Source organism: Electrona antarctica, assembly GCF_951216825.1.
Source record: "Electrona antarctica genome assembly, chromosome: 11".
NCBI lineage: Eukaryota > Metazoa > Chordata > Actinopteri > Myctophiformes > Myctophidae > Electrona > Electrona antarctica.
In genome coordinates, this window is record NC_136792.1 from 52,653,407 (window position 1) to 52,668,406 (window position 15,000).

General features: G+C 47.3%; 1 protein-coding gene across 1 annotated transcript in view; it reads right to left on the reverse strand.

The window, feature by feature from the left end:
* Positions 1–15,000, reverse strand: part of npas1 (neuronal PAS domain protein 1) — a gene marked incomplete at both ends in the record, with an annotated part of 72,950 nt that overhangs the window by 33,579 nt on the left and 24,371 nt on the right. The window contains one exon of the mRNA XM_079514448.1: positions 4,760–4,827. Coding sequence (XP_079370574.1) covers positions 4,760–4,827 — 68 coding nt within the window. The remainder of the gene's footprint in view (positions 1–4,759; positions 4,828–15,000) is intronic.

Sequence of the window (15,000 nt, forward strand, 5' to 3'; positions counted from 1 at the left end):
TCTTCAGCTCTACAGTCTGTGCTTAATACCTTTTTCGTCCGTCCTCTCGGTTGCCGCATCCCTCATTTTTCTCCTGTTGTCCCAGACCCCCCCCCCCCCCCCCCCCCCCCCCCCAACCCCCCCTCCTCCCTCCCTAAGAGATCCCCACTCTGCTCTCCATTCATCAGTTTCACTGTGAGAACGTCTTTGGTGGCCGGCGCTATCACTAAAACATCTGAGTTTTATGGCCTGCCTGTGCCTGTGCCTGTGCGTGCATGCGTGCGTGCGTGCGTGCGTGCGTGCGTGCGTGCGTGCGTGCGTGCGTGCGTGCGTGCGTGCGTGCGTGCGGTTAGTCCACGGGAAGCGAGGATGAGGAACCATCAATAAGCCCAAGGTGGAGACATAGTATATAGTATAGTGTAGATATAAAGTACAGTACAATAGCATACAGATTATCACAGTTAAAAAGCACATTTACTTGTAATGTATTTCATCACATACAGTATACCCAGAGCCTTATTTAATGTACCAAGAGAAGAGAAGTAGTATTTACTCAATGTACCACGCATGTATACCAGGTTCATTTTGCATCAAGGTTGCTCACAGCCTCCATCATCCCCGCATAGTATAGAATAGTTGCGACCGTATAGAGGCTGCAGATTACTATGAAAACCTGCAAAACCTGTCGCGCCATCATGTCAGTCACGCCACCATATATAGCCGTCGGTCCATCACGCCTGGTGACAGCACGCCTCCTGATAGGCCACGCCTTGTGACATCACGCCTCGTGACATCACGCCTCGTGACACATCACGCCACCATATATGGCCGTCAGTCCGTCACGTCTCCTGACATGCTCCATATATGGCCGTCTCCATATATGAAGATCACGATCACTGACCTCATCAAACCCTGGATAGCCATACATGGAGAAGACCTGATCATCACCTATAGACCTGCATATATGGAGCCGGCCAGCAACTGACCTCAAACCTCAAACCCTTAGATCTCCATATATGGAGCTGACATTCCATTATGTTGATCCCCCCCCACCCGTCATTCCTCTTCGATGTCTCCCTTTTGAGTGATATCTGTCAATTTAAACTCTAAACGGGCCTGCTGCCCCCAAAGCAGACAGGTCTGCCCCCAAAGCAGACGGGCCTGCCCCCAAAGCAGACGGGCCTGCTGCCCCCAAAGCAGACAGGTCTGCCCCCAAAGCAGACGGGCCTGCTGCCCCCAAAGCAGACGGGCCTGCCCCCAAAGCAGACGGGCCTGCCCCCAAAGCAGACGGGTCTGCCCCCAAAGCAGACGGGCCTGCTGCCCCCAAAGCAGACGGGCCTGCCCCCAAAGCAGACGGGCCTGCCCCCAAAGCAGACGGGCCTGCCCCCAAAGCAGACGGGCCTGCTGCCCCCAAAGCAGACGGGCCTGCCCCCAAAGCAGACGGGCCTGCTGCCCCCAAAGCAGACGGGCCTGCCCCCAAAGCAGACGGGCCTGCCCCCAAAGCAGACGGGCCTGCCCCCAAAGCAGACGGGCCTGCCCCCAAAGCAGACGGGCCTGCTGCCCCCAAAGCAGACGGGCCTGCCCCCAAAGCAGACGGGCCTGCTGCCCCCAAAGCAGACGGGCCTGCCCCCAAAGCAGATGGGCCTGCTGCCCCCAAAGCAGACGGGTCTGCCCCCAAAGCAGACGGGCCTGCTGCCCCCAAAGCAGACGGCCAGGCCAGCGCGACAATGGAATACATTTCATTACCGTATGCAAGGAAATACCTTGTTTTGTCAATGTATTAATTTATGTATTAACCCATTTTGGTGTTAGCATTATGTTGTGCTTTAGCTATTGAAAAATAGCAGATCTACAAGCTCATAGCGCGCCACCAAGTGGTCTGCTATTTTTGAAAAATCGAAGAACGACTGACATAGAATAGCGTTTTCAGAAAACTTTAGAAGACATTTTTAGAATCTGATCTCAGGTCAAAATGGGTTAACCCATTCTTTCCGATCACGTGATGGGATCAGGACAACCTAATGATGTTCTGGAACGTTCTCTCTACAGCAGGAGAAGTGACAGGTTCCCGGTTCAACACCTGGCTCCTCCTCACTGCGTGTAAAGAGGGGTTATAACGGGCAATTATAGGCACTAGATTTATGTTCAGAAATTTTGACAGGCATCTTTATTGTAGCCTCAACTTGCCTTCAAAACAAATGGTGCTGTGCAATATGAAAAAATAAATAATAATCAAATAAAAAATGAGTCCATATATCTGCAGTGGTAGAGAGATATTCTAATTCATCAAATGAGTACCACAGACGAAAAACAGTTTAAGTCCAAATTTCAGACTGACCCCTCCACGAAAAGGCCTCGTTGTCCTGAACCCTTATCTATCATTTATATATTATGGATCAATAGTGTGGACTTAGACTGTTATTCGTCTGTTTTTTGAGCTCATCTTCCATTTTAGAATATTCACTATTCAGGTATTTGGAAAATGTATTTCTGCACATTGGCCCTGCTTTCACTGGTATTTTGCTGACCAGTGCTCTGAAAGGAACAGACTCCACCGTTGAGGGGGGAAGCATTTCCTCAACAACATACATTATTTAAGGCTCTGATACCTGGCAATCATTTTGTCAAGTTGACTCTTGGTGACATGCCTCTGTGGCGATTTAAAATCGATCTATGTCTGTTTTGGTGGTGTTGGTCCATGTGAGGCAGCCTAGCTCATGGACTGATTTAAGATGCTTTCTTAGATTTGCATTGCTCTTCTTGGCTGTGGACAATGCTTTCTGTCCGCCACATAATTAGCATTTTCACCTCGATGTTTTTGTCGTCCTTTACCCGCAAGTACTCAAAAATAATGCTTGTATTTCCAACCCACAAAGCATCCGATCTCGCTGTCATCCGCATTTGCCATTGTAGCGTGTGGTAATAATGTCCGTTCAACCGGCGTTTTCTGTGTATGCGTTACAAGGGTTTGTGTGTCTGTGTTTACATATGGCTCTGCCACAGCCATATAGTAAGACCCGCCCTACTCTGTCAGACTGTCTCTGATTGGCTTAACCTGAAATCTGGCCCTACGTTAGCCAATCAATGACCTCTTCTGCGACGTGCTTTGTTCAAGTTAGAGTGTGAATCCATATGGGAGTACAACACAGAGAGCACTCTCTCAGCAGTCAGCACAGAGACGCCTGTAAGACTCACGGCGCTGCATGGGGAGACTTTTCACGTGGATCATAATTTGACATAACGCCATAACGTGGGTAACGCACACACACTAACTATAAGGCCGTTATGGAATGGGGAAATGTAAAGCGTTAGGTTACAAGTTACTGCAAAAAGTAGTTACGTTAGGTAACGTAACGTGATGTAAGGGCGTTAGTTACAAGTAAGTAGCCTTGCCGAGCCATGAGGCCCATAGGGCAGGAGCCTATCTCCTGTTTCTGTAGCGTGAGGCAGCTTGATGTACAAGTACACCCCCTGGACATGACGCTAGTATGTCGCAGGGACTTACCCCCAATCCAACCCTTGATGCTGAGTGTCAAGCAGGGAGGCACTGGGTCCCATTTTTAGAGTCTTTGGTATGACCCGGCCGGGGATTGAACCCCAACCTCCCAGTCTCAGGGCGGACACTCTAACCACAAGGCCACTGAGCTGGTCATTAGTTACAACACTGGTGCCTAATAGTCCTAACGTTGTGTCAAAGTGTCCTTGAGCTATATACACAGGTTGGTACTGAACATTGTGGTTGCCTCCACTCTTGGAGTGTATGTGTGTGTGTGTGTGTGCTGTATGTGGGTGCGCGTGCATGTGTATGTGCACGTGGGTACGCGTGCATGCGTGCGTGTGTATGTGCATGTGTGTGTGTGTGTGTGTGTGTGTGGGGGGGGGGGGTACATGTGTGTATGGGTGACTGTAACTCATGGTGTACAGTGCACCACGTTGGACAAAGGCGCTGTATAGGAATGCAGACATGATACTAAAACACAACACAACATGCTGTAGAGCAAGGAAGTCAATATCGGTAGAGGGGACAAATCCACGGGTTCATGTACTTTTTATTTGCATTGTAATCCCCATTTGGGGTATTTTCGATCGCCTCATAAGAACTGTGTTTGAACATTAAACATGTCATCCCGGCCGTTTCACTCATATGGATATGGAAGAATCAATGAGAAAATGCTATTGTTTCTGCTGCCGAATTAGTTAAATATTCGCTAGAAACAGACTGTATCAAATATGACTGACTGACTGACTGTCATAAACGATACAGAGACACCTCCCCGACAATATCGCCGGGGCAGTTTGTTTATTTTTGGACCACAATTCTTATTATGAGACCATTTTAAGATGACCCTGCATGTTATTCTCCATAGAGAAAAACTTCCATGAACCAGGGGTCCAATGCTCCGCCGGGAGAATCTAGACACAAGCTGCGCGACATGAGACTAATTAATTAGAGCGACAGAGAGAGAGAGAGGAGTGTGTGTACGCGTGTACGTGTGTGCATGTGTGCGTGTGTGCGTCGATTTAACAAAGGTGCAGACGATGAGAAATCAGCAGAGAGTGATCCACGTTTGCGCTACTCAATGCCGAATTGAAGTGGACTCGGTCCCAGACTTTTTCTTCCTCCCTGGAAATAAAAACGTCTGGGTTTCCGAGGCTAGGGGATGAGCGAGTGACGTCAGGACTTGGGCGCTCTATTAGCAGCAGAAAGTGTATATATATTGTAGGTCTGGTATAATGTGCTGCTATATATAGATCTAGAAGAAGCTGTGGTTGTGTTTACCTGTAGCAGGTGAGCTCCAAGGTGCTGTTCAAACATGTCGGTGGCCAGGGAAAGGGTCGAGCGTCTTACTGCAAGGAAGAGCCAGGACACACACACGCACGCACGCACGCACGCACGCACGCACGCACGCACGCACGCACGCACGCACGCACACACACACACACACACACACACACACACACACACACACACACACACACACACACACACACACACACACACAAGTAGTGACTATACGGCGGTGTCCACAGGTCAATATCAGACCACCATAAAATGTATATCTTTATAGGAAAATGCAGTTTTGAATATGGAATGGAAGGGATCCTATAGCTGACACATGGAGGCCTGGAAGTGAGGGTAGAAAGCATTCACGTTACACATTCACAGTGACATGTTACAGTATGATATTTTATTTTAATAATTCATAATTTCATAATTATTAAATATCACATCCTGTTGGTATAGTTGCCGCACGCACGCACGCACGCACGCACACACGCACGCACACACGCACACACGGATACGTCCTCATGATACAAGTTCACGCATGTCACTCAGCACTCCATGGGCAGCAGGTTTTATGTTTGTTTGCTCCAGCTGTGTCTCATTTTGTAATCAACCCTCATGTGTATATCAGTCTTGTTCCCCAGTCAGTCCTTGTTGAGTCATTGTATCCTGTCACCTGTTTTAAGTTGTTCATGTTCACCTTGTCTTCTGTATTAAAACACCATTTCATGGTTTTGAACACTACATGCCTGGCTGTCCTGCGTTTGGGTCCTTACCTCACCCACTACACGTGACAGCTCCGTTGTAAGTCCATCGTCAATGTAGTATAGGGGCAGTGGATGCATTTGCAACTTCTGTGGACTATACTGTAGCTACGTAGCTTGCATACAAGAAGGCACTAGACAGACAGGCATATATAGGGCAGCAGAGACCACAGACATCCATATATAGGGCAGCAGAGACCACAGACAGTATAGGGCAGCAGAGAGCACAGACATATATAGGGCAGCAGAGACCACAGACAGGCATATATAGGGCAGCAGAGACCACAGACATATATAGGGCAGCAGAGACCACAGACATATATAGGGCAGCAGAGACCACAGCCATATATAGGGCAGCAGAGACCACAGACAGGCATATATAGGGCAGCAGAGACCACAGACATATATAGGGCAGCAGAGACCACAGACATATATAGGGCAGCAGAGACCACAGCCATATATAGGGCAGCAGAGACCACAGACAGGCATATATAGGGCAGCAGAGACCACAGACATCCATATATAGGGCAGCAGAGACCACAGACATATATAGGGCAGCAGAGACCACAGCCATATATAGGGCAGCAGAGACCACAGACAGGCATATATAGGGCAGCAGAGACCACAGACATATATAGGGCAGCAGAGACCACAGACATATATAGGGCAGCAGAGACCACAGCCATATATAGGGCAGCAGAGACCACAGCCATATATAGGGCAGCAGAGACTACAGCCATATATAGGGCAGCAGAGACCACAGCCATATATAGGGCAGCAGAGACCACAGCCATATATAGGGCAGCAGAGACCACAGCCATATATAGGGCAGCAGAGACCACAGCCATATATAGGGCAGCAGAGACCACAGCCATATATAGGGCAGCAGAGACCACAGACAGGCATATATAGGGCAGCAGAGACCACAGACATATATAGGGCAGCAGAGACCACAGACATATATAGGGCAGCAGAGACCACAGCCATATATAGGGCAGCAGAGACCACAGCCATATATAGGGCAGCAGAGACTACAGCCATATATAGGGCAGCAGAGACCACAGCCATATATAGGGCAGCAGAGACCACAGCCATATATAGGGCAGCAGAGACCACAGACATATATAGGGCAGCAGAGACCACAGACATATATAGGGCAGCAGAGAAAGCATTTTGGGCGGGAACCCCTTTTGGTGTTTTAAACATTATGTTATAATTTAGCTATTGAAAAATAGCAGATCTACAAGCTCATAGCGTGCTATGAACTTGTAGGTCTGCTATTTTTGAAAAATCGTTAAAATGTGCCTCAAATCTTTCAGAAAATTGTCATGATTTAGAAAACTTTTTTTTTTTAAATTTCGACGTCAGGCCTGAATGGGTTAAAGCGCTCTCTGTAGTTGTTCTCATGGGCCTGGAAGTCCACCCATTGCTACTCTGGGGTGTGTATAGCGGACGGACATACCGCTATAGCTGGAAGGGTGTCTATAGGCCTATTGCCTGTCTTCCCAGTAAGCTGTTCATGGGAGGGGCCGTCAGGTAGCTTCGGCTGTTGGTATATTCCACCGGTGAATAGTGCCTTCTTGTATGCAAGCTACGTAGCTACAGTATAGTCCACAGAAGTTGCAAATGCATCCACTGCCCCTATACTACATTGACGATGGACTTACAACGGAGCTGTCACGTGTAGGTGAGGTAAGGACCCAAACGCAGGACAGCTCAAAACCATGAAATGGTGTTTTAATACAGAAGACAGGTGAACATGAACAACTTGAAACAGGTGACAGGATACAATGACTCAACAAGGACTGACTGGGGAACAAGACTGATATACACATGAGGGTTGATTACAAAATGAGACACAGCTGGAGCAAACAAACATAAAACCATGAAAACTAGACCAGGGAACAATACATAGAAATACAAGACCTAGACTGTACAATGAATGACAAAAGTCTGTGACTGTGACAGGAGCAGTTTAACGTCATGCCCAGGACATGCACTCAGAGTGCCGAAAACACGTAAGTGTAGGCATTCTCAATAAAATAGTCACTGTAGCCTCCGTCAAATGATGTGACTGCCTCATGTTCGAAACACATCTGTGATGTCTCTTGACAAAACTAACAATTCATATTCTCAGTTGCCTATTATTATGGTAAATGGTCCATTTATATAGCGCCTTTATCCAAGGCGCTATACATAGATTGTGCGTCACATTCACCCATTCACACACACATTCATACACCGATGGCGGAGGAAACCATGCAAGGCACCAACCAGCACATTAGGAGCAACTAGGGGTTCATTGACACTAACTCCCGGGGGAGCCCGGGTTCGAACTGGCAACCTTGCGGTTGCTATCCGGCCACTCTACCCCTGAGCCACCGCCGCCGCCCACATTATCTCCCCCTTTCTATCTATCTCAGCGCAACAAGTGGACACACATCGGTATGTTTCACAAATTTGCTCAGCTCACTATCTATACTTCTGCCCCAAATATCTGATCTCCAAGCAAAAAAAAACGGTCAGTGCATGAAATATTGTATGCTTGTAGATCAGATATGTTAACATAAGTGATAGTGAAAGTAAACGGCAGCAGTGCACCGGGAGAGAGAGGGGAAAAGAACGCACTCCATTTGTTTAACTATACGTGAAAAACAGCTGTGTATAAAATCCCTTATTTTATTTCATTGGATTAAACCATTTAGGCCTGACGTCGAAATAAAAAAATAGTCTTCTGAAAGAATATAATTCAAAGATTTGTGCCGCATTTTTACGATTTTTCAAAAATAGCAGAGCAAGCGGTGGCGCGCTATGAGCTTGTAGATCTGCTATTTTTCAATAGCTAAAGTATAACATAATGCTTAGTTAAAACACCAAAAGGGGATTAATGAAGGAATAAGCCTAGTGTGGAACATGAGTCTTCCAGATCGGATGGATATATAGGGTACAACAGGGTTTTTTCTGTCTATCAGGCATGCCATGCGTCCGTAATGTGCGACGTTTGATAGGCGTTTTGATAGAGGGATAAGAAAAACATGATTGATACCAATCCGCAAACTAATATCACCATGGATGGAAAGACACATGTTCTTCACCGGGAACCAGAGAAGGGGTGAGACTGTGGAAGCTTACGTGAGTTGGCGGGAACCCCTTTTGGTGTTAGCATTATGTTATGCTTTAGCTATTGAAAAATAGCAGATCTACAAGCTCATAACGCGCCACCGAGTGGCACGCTACGAGCTTGTAGGTCTGCTATTTTTGAAAAATCGAAGAACGACTGACATAGAAACATAGCTTTTTCAGAAACCTGTCAGGATGTAGAAGACATTTTTAGAATCTGATCTCAGGTCAAAATGGGTTAAGAAATAAAGTGAAGACACGCAGATTTGAAAAATGTATACAGGACAAGCTGGTCAAAGACAGACTTGTCACATGCAGGCATACACAATGACAGCGTAAGAATTGTTTTGCCGCACAACAGTGAGCTAATTTTGGCAAAACCAATTTAAATTTGGCCAACACACGAAATGACAGAACATCACAGTAAAGGTTCCCTGCACACAGGGCGCGTTTTTCTGACGTTTAGCGACGTTTCTCCATCGGTTTTCCGAAAAACGCGCCCAGTGTGCAACCACCTTTAGTCTCTTGCTGCGCCAAAACAAACTTCAACAAAATGTGGACACTGTGGGCAGTATTATGCGTAAGTACCAGGTCTTATGACTTAACGTAAGACCTCGAGGCGTGGTCAATGCTGTTTGGCCACTCCGAATAGCCAAATGGCATTGATCACGCCTCCAGGTCTTAAGTTAAGTAATAAGCCCTGCATTCGGCCAGCAGTGTCACAAGTGCAACAAATGGACCCACTTCAAACAATGTTGCAGATCAACACAAGTACAGACAAGGTGCAGAGCTGTCAATGTGGTTGATATCTGCCCAAGGCTCAATCAGCACTGAGGAGTCATACTAGATGTAGATGGAGTTTCCATGGAGGGTGCACAGGAAGAGGAGGGAAAAGTGGAGAGTACTAAAACTCAAAGAAACCCAAGACTATCATTGGACACATCACAATAAAACAATGGTTATGACTTAACAGTTTGACTGCGGATCACGCTAAACCCGCCTTTTGTTTTATATGTTTAAATCGGCGGTTTTTTTATCACTTTTAAGACATACAGGGTTTCCCTCGGTCATCCTGTGACACGTCACATGTTTGGATCACGTGACCGGAAGAAGAACACTGACGCTCGATTCCTAAGGCTTCTGGGTGTTGTGATATCAGGATGACTGAACCCAAAATGTCTCAAAACAGTAAGGTTCAAAATAAGCGTATTTATTAAAGCACGAGGCAGCTGACAAACAAAGACTTATAGCTTGGAAAACCAAAAAAATGCCCAAATGCCAAAACTGCAAAAACTTTACAAGCACAATGCAAAGCGCAGAAAACATAAAGTCCAAAAAATCTAATCTTCAGAGGAGCACAAAAACAAAGAACCAGGAACATACAGGACAGCTCAGGGAAAAACGAAATATGTTCTGACAGTGAGTGTTTGTAAGGAGTCCAGTTATATAGGGAGCAGGTAAATTGTCAAAGTGTTCACAGGTGGGCTGACGAGGGAGTTGGAGACAGGTGAGTGAATGGGACTGCAGAGTGGAAAGGAATGTGGGAGTGGCCAGTGGCCAGAGCCAGACCTTGACACTGGGAAACGGAGGCTCAATGCATTGCATACGGTGCTTCTGGGAAACGGAGGCTCAATGCATTGCCTACGGTGCTTCTGGGAAACCGAGGCTCAATGCATTGCCTACGGTGCTTCTGGGAAACGGAGGCTCAATGCATTGCCTACGGTGCTTCTGGGAAACGGAGGCTCAATGCATTGCCTACGGTGCTTCTGGGAAACGGAGGCTCAATGCATTGCCTACGGTGCTTCTGGGAAACGGAGGCTCAATGCATTGCCTACGGTGCTTCTGGGAAACCGAGGCTCAATGCATTGCCTACGGTGCTTCTGGGAAACCGAGGCTCAATGCATTGCCTACAGTGCTTCCAAAAATATCCATGACCAAAACATATATGCATTAATTCAAGTCTAAATGGGGTGAATAATCAACAGTGGTGTGAGTGGCTTGCACCGTGGCATCATGTCATGTTGTAGTTTTCCCAACCTTATCACCTAAAACTGGACTATATGAATAGGCCTTAAACCCTAACCATACCTCACCCTGAAACATGTTAAATGTCTACTCCTAAACGTAACCCTAACCTCAATCTTTTTCTAACTGTAAGTCAAAAAGTATTTATTTTTCAAAGCAACCATTTCTCTTCTGGGGAGAAGGGCAATGGTCCTCACAAATATGGTAATACAAGTATAGTAGCCTGCACGCGCGCACACACGCACGCACACGTGCGCACGACACGCACAACACGCACACGCACGCACGCACGCACACACGCACACACGCACGCACACGCACACACACACACACACACACACACACACAGAGAGAGAGAGAGAGAGCTGCATCGCTACTCTTAATGCATCCCAAACACATGAAGCTATCAGAGCTGCTTCAGTGCCAAAGTGGGGCTGTTTACCAAAGCAATTACAATACAAATAGAGGTGGAGGTGCTTTAGGGGGAGGAGGGGGGGGGGGGGGGGGTAGGTATATGAGAGGAGCAGAAAGGCTAGGAGCAGCGAAAATGAGAAAACGCTAAGGAAGGTGAGAGTGATCACTTTCTCCCCGGCAAACGACGGCAACGAGAGACTGCGCTGACAAGGAAGATTAATTCACCAATCGCCTGTATTTACTGTTTCATGTCAAAAAGAAGAGAGGTGGGGGGAGGGGGGGGGGGGAGGAGGGAGAGTGTGATGCTATACGTGCGCACCTGCACACGTGCGCACCTGCACACGTGTGATTGCAAGAGACTGGACTGTTAGCGACGACTAATCGCACTTCTGACACACTGTTCCCACTGTGTGTGTGTGTGTGTGTGTGTGTGTGTGTGTGTGTGTGTGTGTGTGTGTGTGTGTGTATGTTTGTGTGTGTGTGTGTGTGTGTGTGTGTGCATCCCTGCTTTTATGTTATGCAGCGTGACTCTGCACCAAAGTATACAAACACATTTTTGTGTGCATCTGTCCGTGTGCACGTGCGGTGCGTGTGTGCGTGCGTGTGTGCGTGCGGTGCGTGGGTGCGTGCGTGCGTGCGTGCGTGCGTGTGTGCGGCGCGTGCGTGCGTGTTTAGAGCTGGCGATACCCGACCGTTACCCGGCCAGGCCTGTCGGGACCCGACTTAGGTTCGGGTCGGACGCATTAGTATAATTGGTGGTCGGGATTTAATTCGGTTCGGCCATATTGTTATAAAAACGATCCAACCTCTGTCTCTGTCTACTTCCTGGTTAGGGTGGTGGGTGGGTGCGCGACAACGCACTGCGCGTTGTTGTCCTGACAACGACGCACACGCATTCATGGGAAATGGGATTTTTTCAACAAACAGAGGGAGAGACAACGATGCCGTTGGTTTTGTGAAGTGCAAACGCTGTGGCCTTAACGCAGTATGACTGCTATGAATAAAAGGATAGAGACCGAACCGGAGCGACAGCCAACCCAAACCCCCCCCCCCCCCATTCATTTGCCAACCAAATTTTGGTTGGGAAATGCGGAAGTGCAAATGAGCGTTCAATGTTAAATCCGCAGCTGCACGGGGTTTCCTCGTCACTCCGCCTGCAGTTCACGCTCTAACCACTAGGGCCGAGTGCTTCAACGCTGGAGAGCCTCCCTGGGGGCTCAACCAGCAATATGACTGGTAATTCCGCCATGACTATATACTATACTATGACGAAAACTGTTCGTCCACTACCTTTTTTCACTGACGAAAACTAGTGGACAAGAGATCCAGTATTAGTAAAAGACAAGTCATTTCACACGTCATGGTTGCATGCTCACAACCAGGGCAGGAATTTCACGGCGGCAACGACGGCCATGGCCGTCGTTGCCCCTCTCTTTGGCCGTGTGCCCCTCGAAAAAGTATATGCCCATACGGCCACAGTGGCCGTGGTGCCCCGACCGGTCGCCCACAGAAGTTAATTTTACCGTTTTTCCGCAATAGCAATTGCAATTTTCCAGTCATTACGGTACCAATGTACTCCTCACGTCCCGCGCAGAACAAATCTGTGTTGTAGTTGTGTTGCCATTTGCAAAGTGGTTTGATTCTTTTGCGGTACTTTGCCTTAATAACTACCCCCGCTGCCGCTGGTCGTCATGATGCGCGCGCACACACACACACACACACACACACACACACACAAACACACACACACACACACACACAACCCACACCCGCACGCCTCCTCCTCCGCGCCACACATACACGCACTGACAGAGTAAACAGAGGGCATTTAGCCCACACGCTGCCTACTAGTGTAGCTAATCTAGCTATCCGGTCAAACTGCAACTATACCTCAAAACAAAATAATGTTTTCTACAGTTGCGACAGTGTGGCGGTCCTACGTCACATGCATTAACGTTGGTCGCTGGTCGGACATTGGTCCAGCTGATTTATTTTTGTCTAATGCGAAACAGCGTGGCTGTCCATACAAGGAGGAGGAGAGATGATCTACCGAATCTATCTAGCCCACCAAAACCAACATAAATGTACTTTTGCGTCGCATTATGGATAGCGACAGAAAGACACCATGGATATAATTAAACAATTGTTCCCCTGTGCACAGCACACACTGTCTCCAGGTAAGAACAAAAAACTGATTTGAAGCTGCACTTTCACTTTGTGTTGACTTACTGTAAGAGTCCTCAGTCCTGCAGCGGTGCAGCCCCACAATGGAATGAATTAACTCACAGTTTAACCCATCCTCAGATCCTCAGCCATTTAAATTTCAAGGACCCCCAAATTAAATGTATATTAATTAGCCTAGGGTGACAGCCTGACAGGGTCCTAGGCCATTTCATTATGATTTTCATCTCTGGACTGGGTCCCCAAAACATGTTTACAATATTTTACAACAGTAGCTACTTATATGTTGTTATTTAAAGCTGTGATTCTTTATTTAAGAAGCAGCTGTTCTGGAAAATCATTTTTTAATTGATGGCCTTCATGCCCTGGCACTTGGCCTTGTGCCCTCAAAAAGTTGACCACACTAAAGGCCAAGTGGCCTTGCCCCTAAAAGGATGAAATTCCAGGCCTGCTCACAACACGTTGCAGCATGTACAATCAGCCTTTATAGGACGGCATCAAGGCCCGCCAAAATATTTTTTTTTTAGCAGATAACTATGAAATCTTGCGTTTTTGTCACGTCACTTACAACAATCCCCGTCACTCTGTCATGTCACCTAACTCAAATCCCCGTCGCTCACCCCAGGCCAGAGCCATAGAGTAAGACAGAGTTACGAAAATTGTCGTAAGTCCTGGACTGGAAGTAGACAGAAATGCATTGGACCCAGGCAACAGCCCAGCTTTAACCCATTTAGGCCTGACCTCGAAATTTAAAAAAACTCTTCTAAATCCTCCAGTTTTCTGAAATAAATATTTTCACGATTTTTCAAAAATAGCAGTCCTACAAGCTCGTAGCGCGCCACTCGGTGGCGCGCTATGAGCTTGTAGATCGTTTTGTGAGCTTGTAGATTGTTTTGTAGTAATCGTATACAACATATACATTACAGAGACTTTAGTTGTCACTGTACAATACTTTAAAACAGTTGGCATGTTGCACACATGCCTAAAATTGCTCTTATTTGCACCGCCCTCGTTGAAAACCAGGCATTTCAAACTCCAGCTTGTCCCTCTCCAGGCTGCATGAACAGCGCTTGAGCGCTCGGTTTCTTCCCCCTCGATATCACAACTCTTCTATTAGATGGCTCTGCCCCAGGCAAGGCCCCAGGTCCCCAATGGAGTCTCTCGTGAGGAGCATAGCAAATGCTGCTATAGCTCCATAAACCTCGGATTCTTCTTATATATGGTTCACTAGATGCGTATCACCATGACGATGCCAGGCGTGTATATCCATATATGAGGTTTCTACACTAGTCGGATGTCAGCGTTGGATATCGCTGTTGTCTCCATACGTACATGGAGCTCTAGGTGAAATAACGATGGCTTTCACCTTGAGCTCCATATATGGAGACAACCGCTATAGCTGATGCCCCCCCGTGCCATAGCGCCAGCGCTCGCCCAGCAGTCTGCCGTCAACGAGGCAGATGCGTGCACACCCCCAGGCGTCTTACTTAAGCAATATTACACGAGATGGTGTGGGTTAACGTGATTATTGCCACGACAGTGATGCGGTAAGGAACGAGACGAAGTCGAGTTCCGCAAGCATCACTGAAGTGGCAATAATCACGTTAAACCACACCCATGAGTGTAATATTGCAATTATACAACAGTTAACCTTAAAACTAAGAAAATCGCTGAAAAAATATATTTTTTTAATGACAGATGTAGTCACTATGACCACAAATGTCTCAAGAA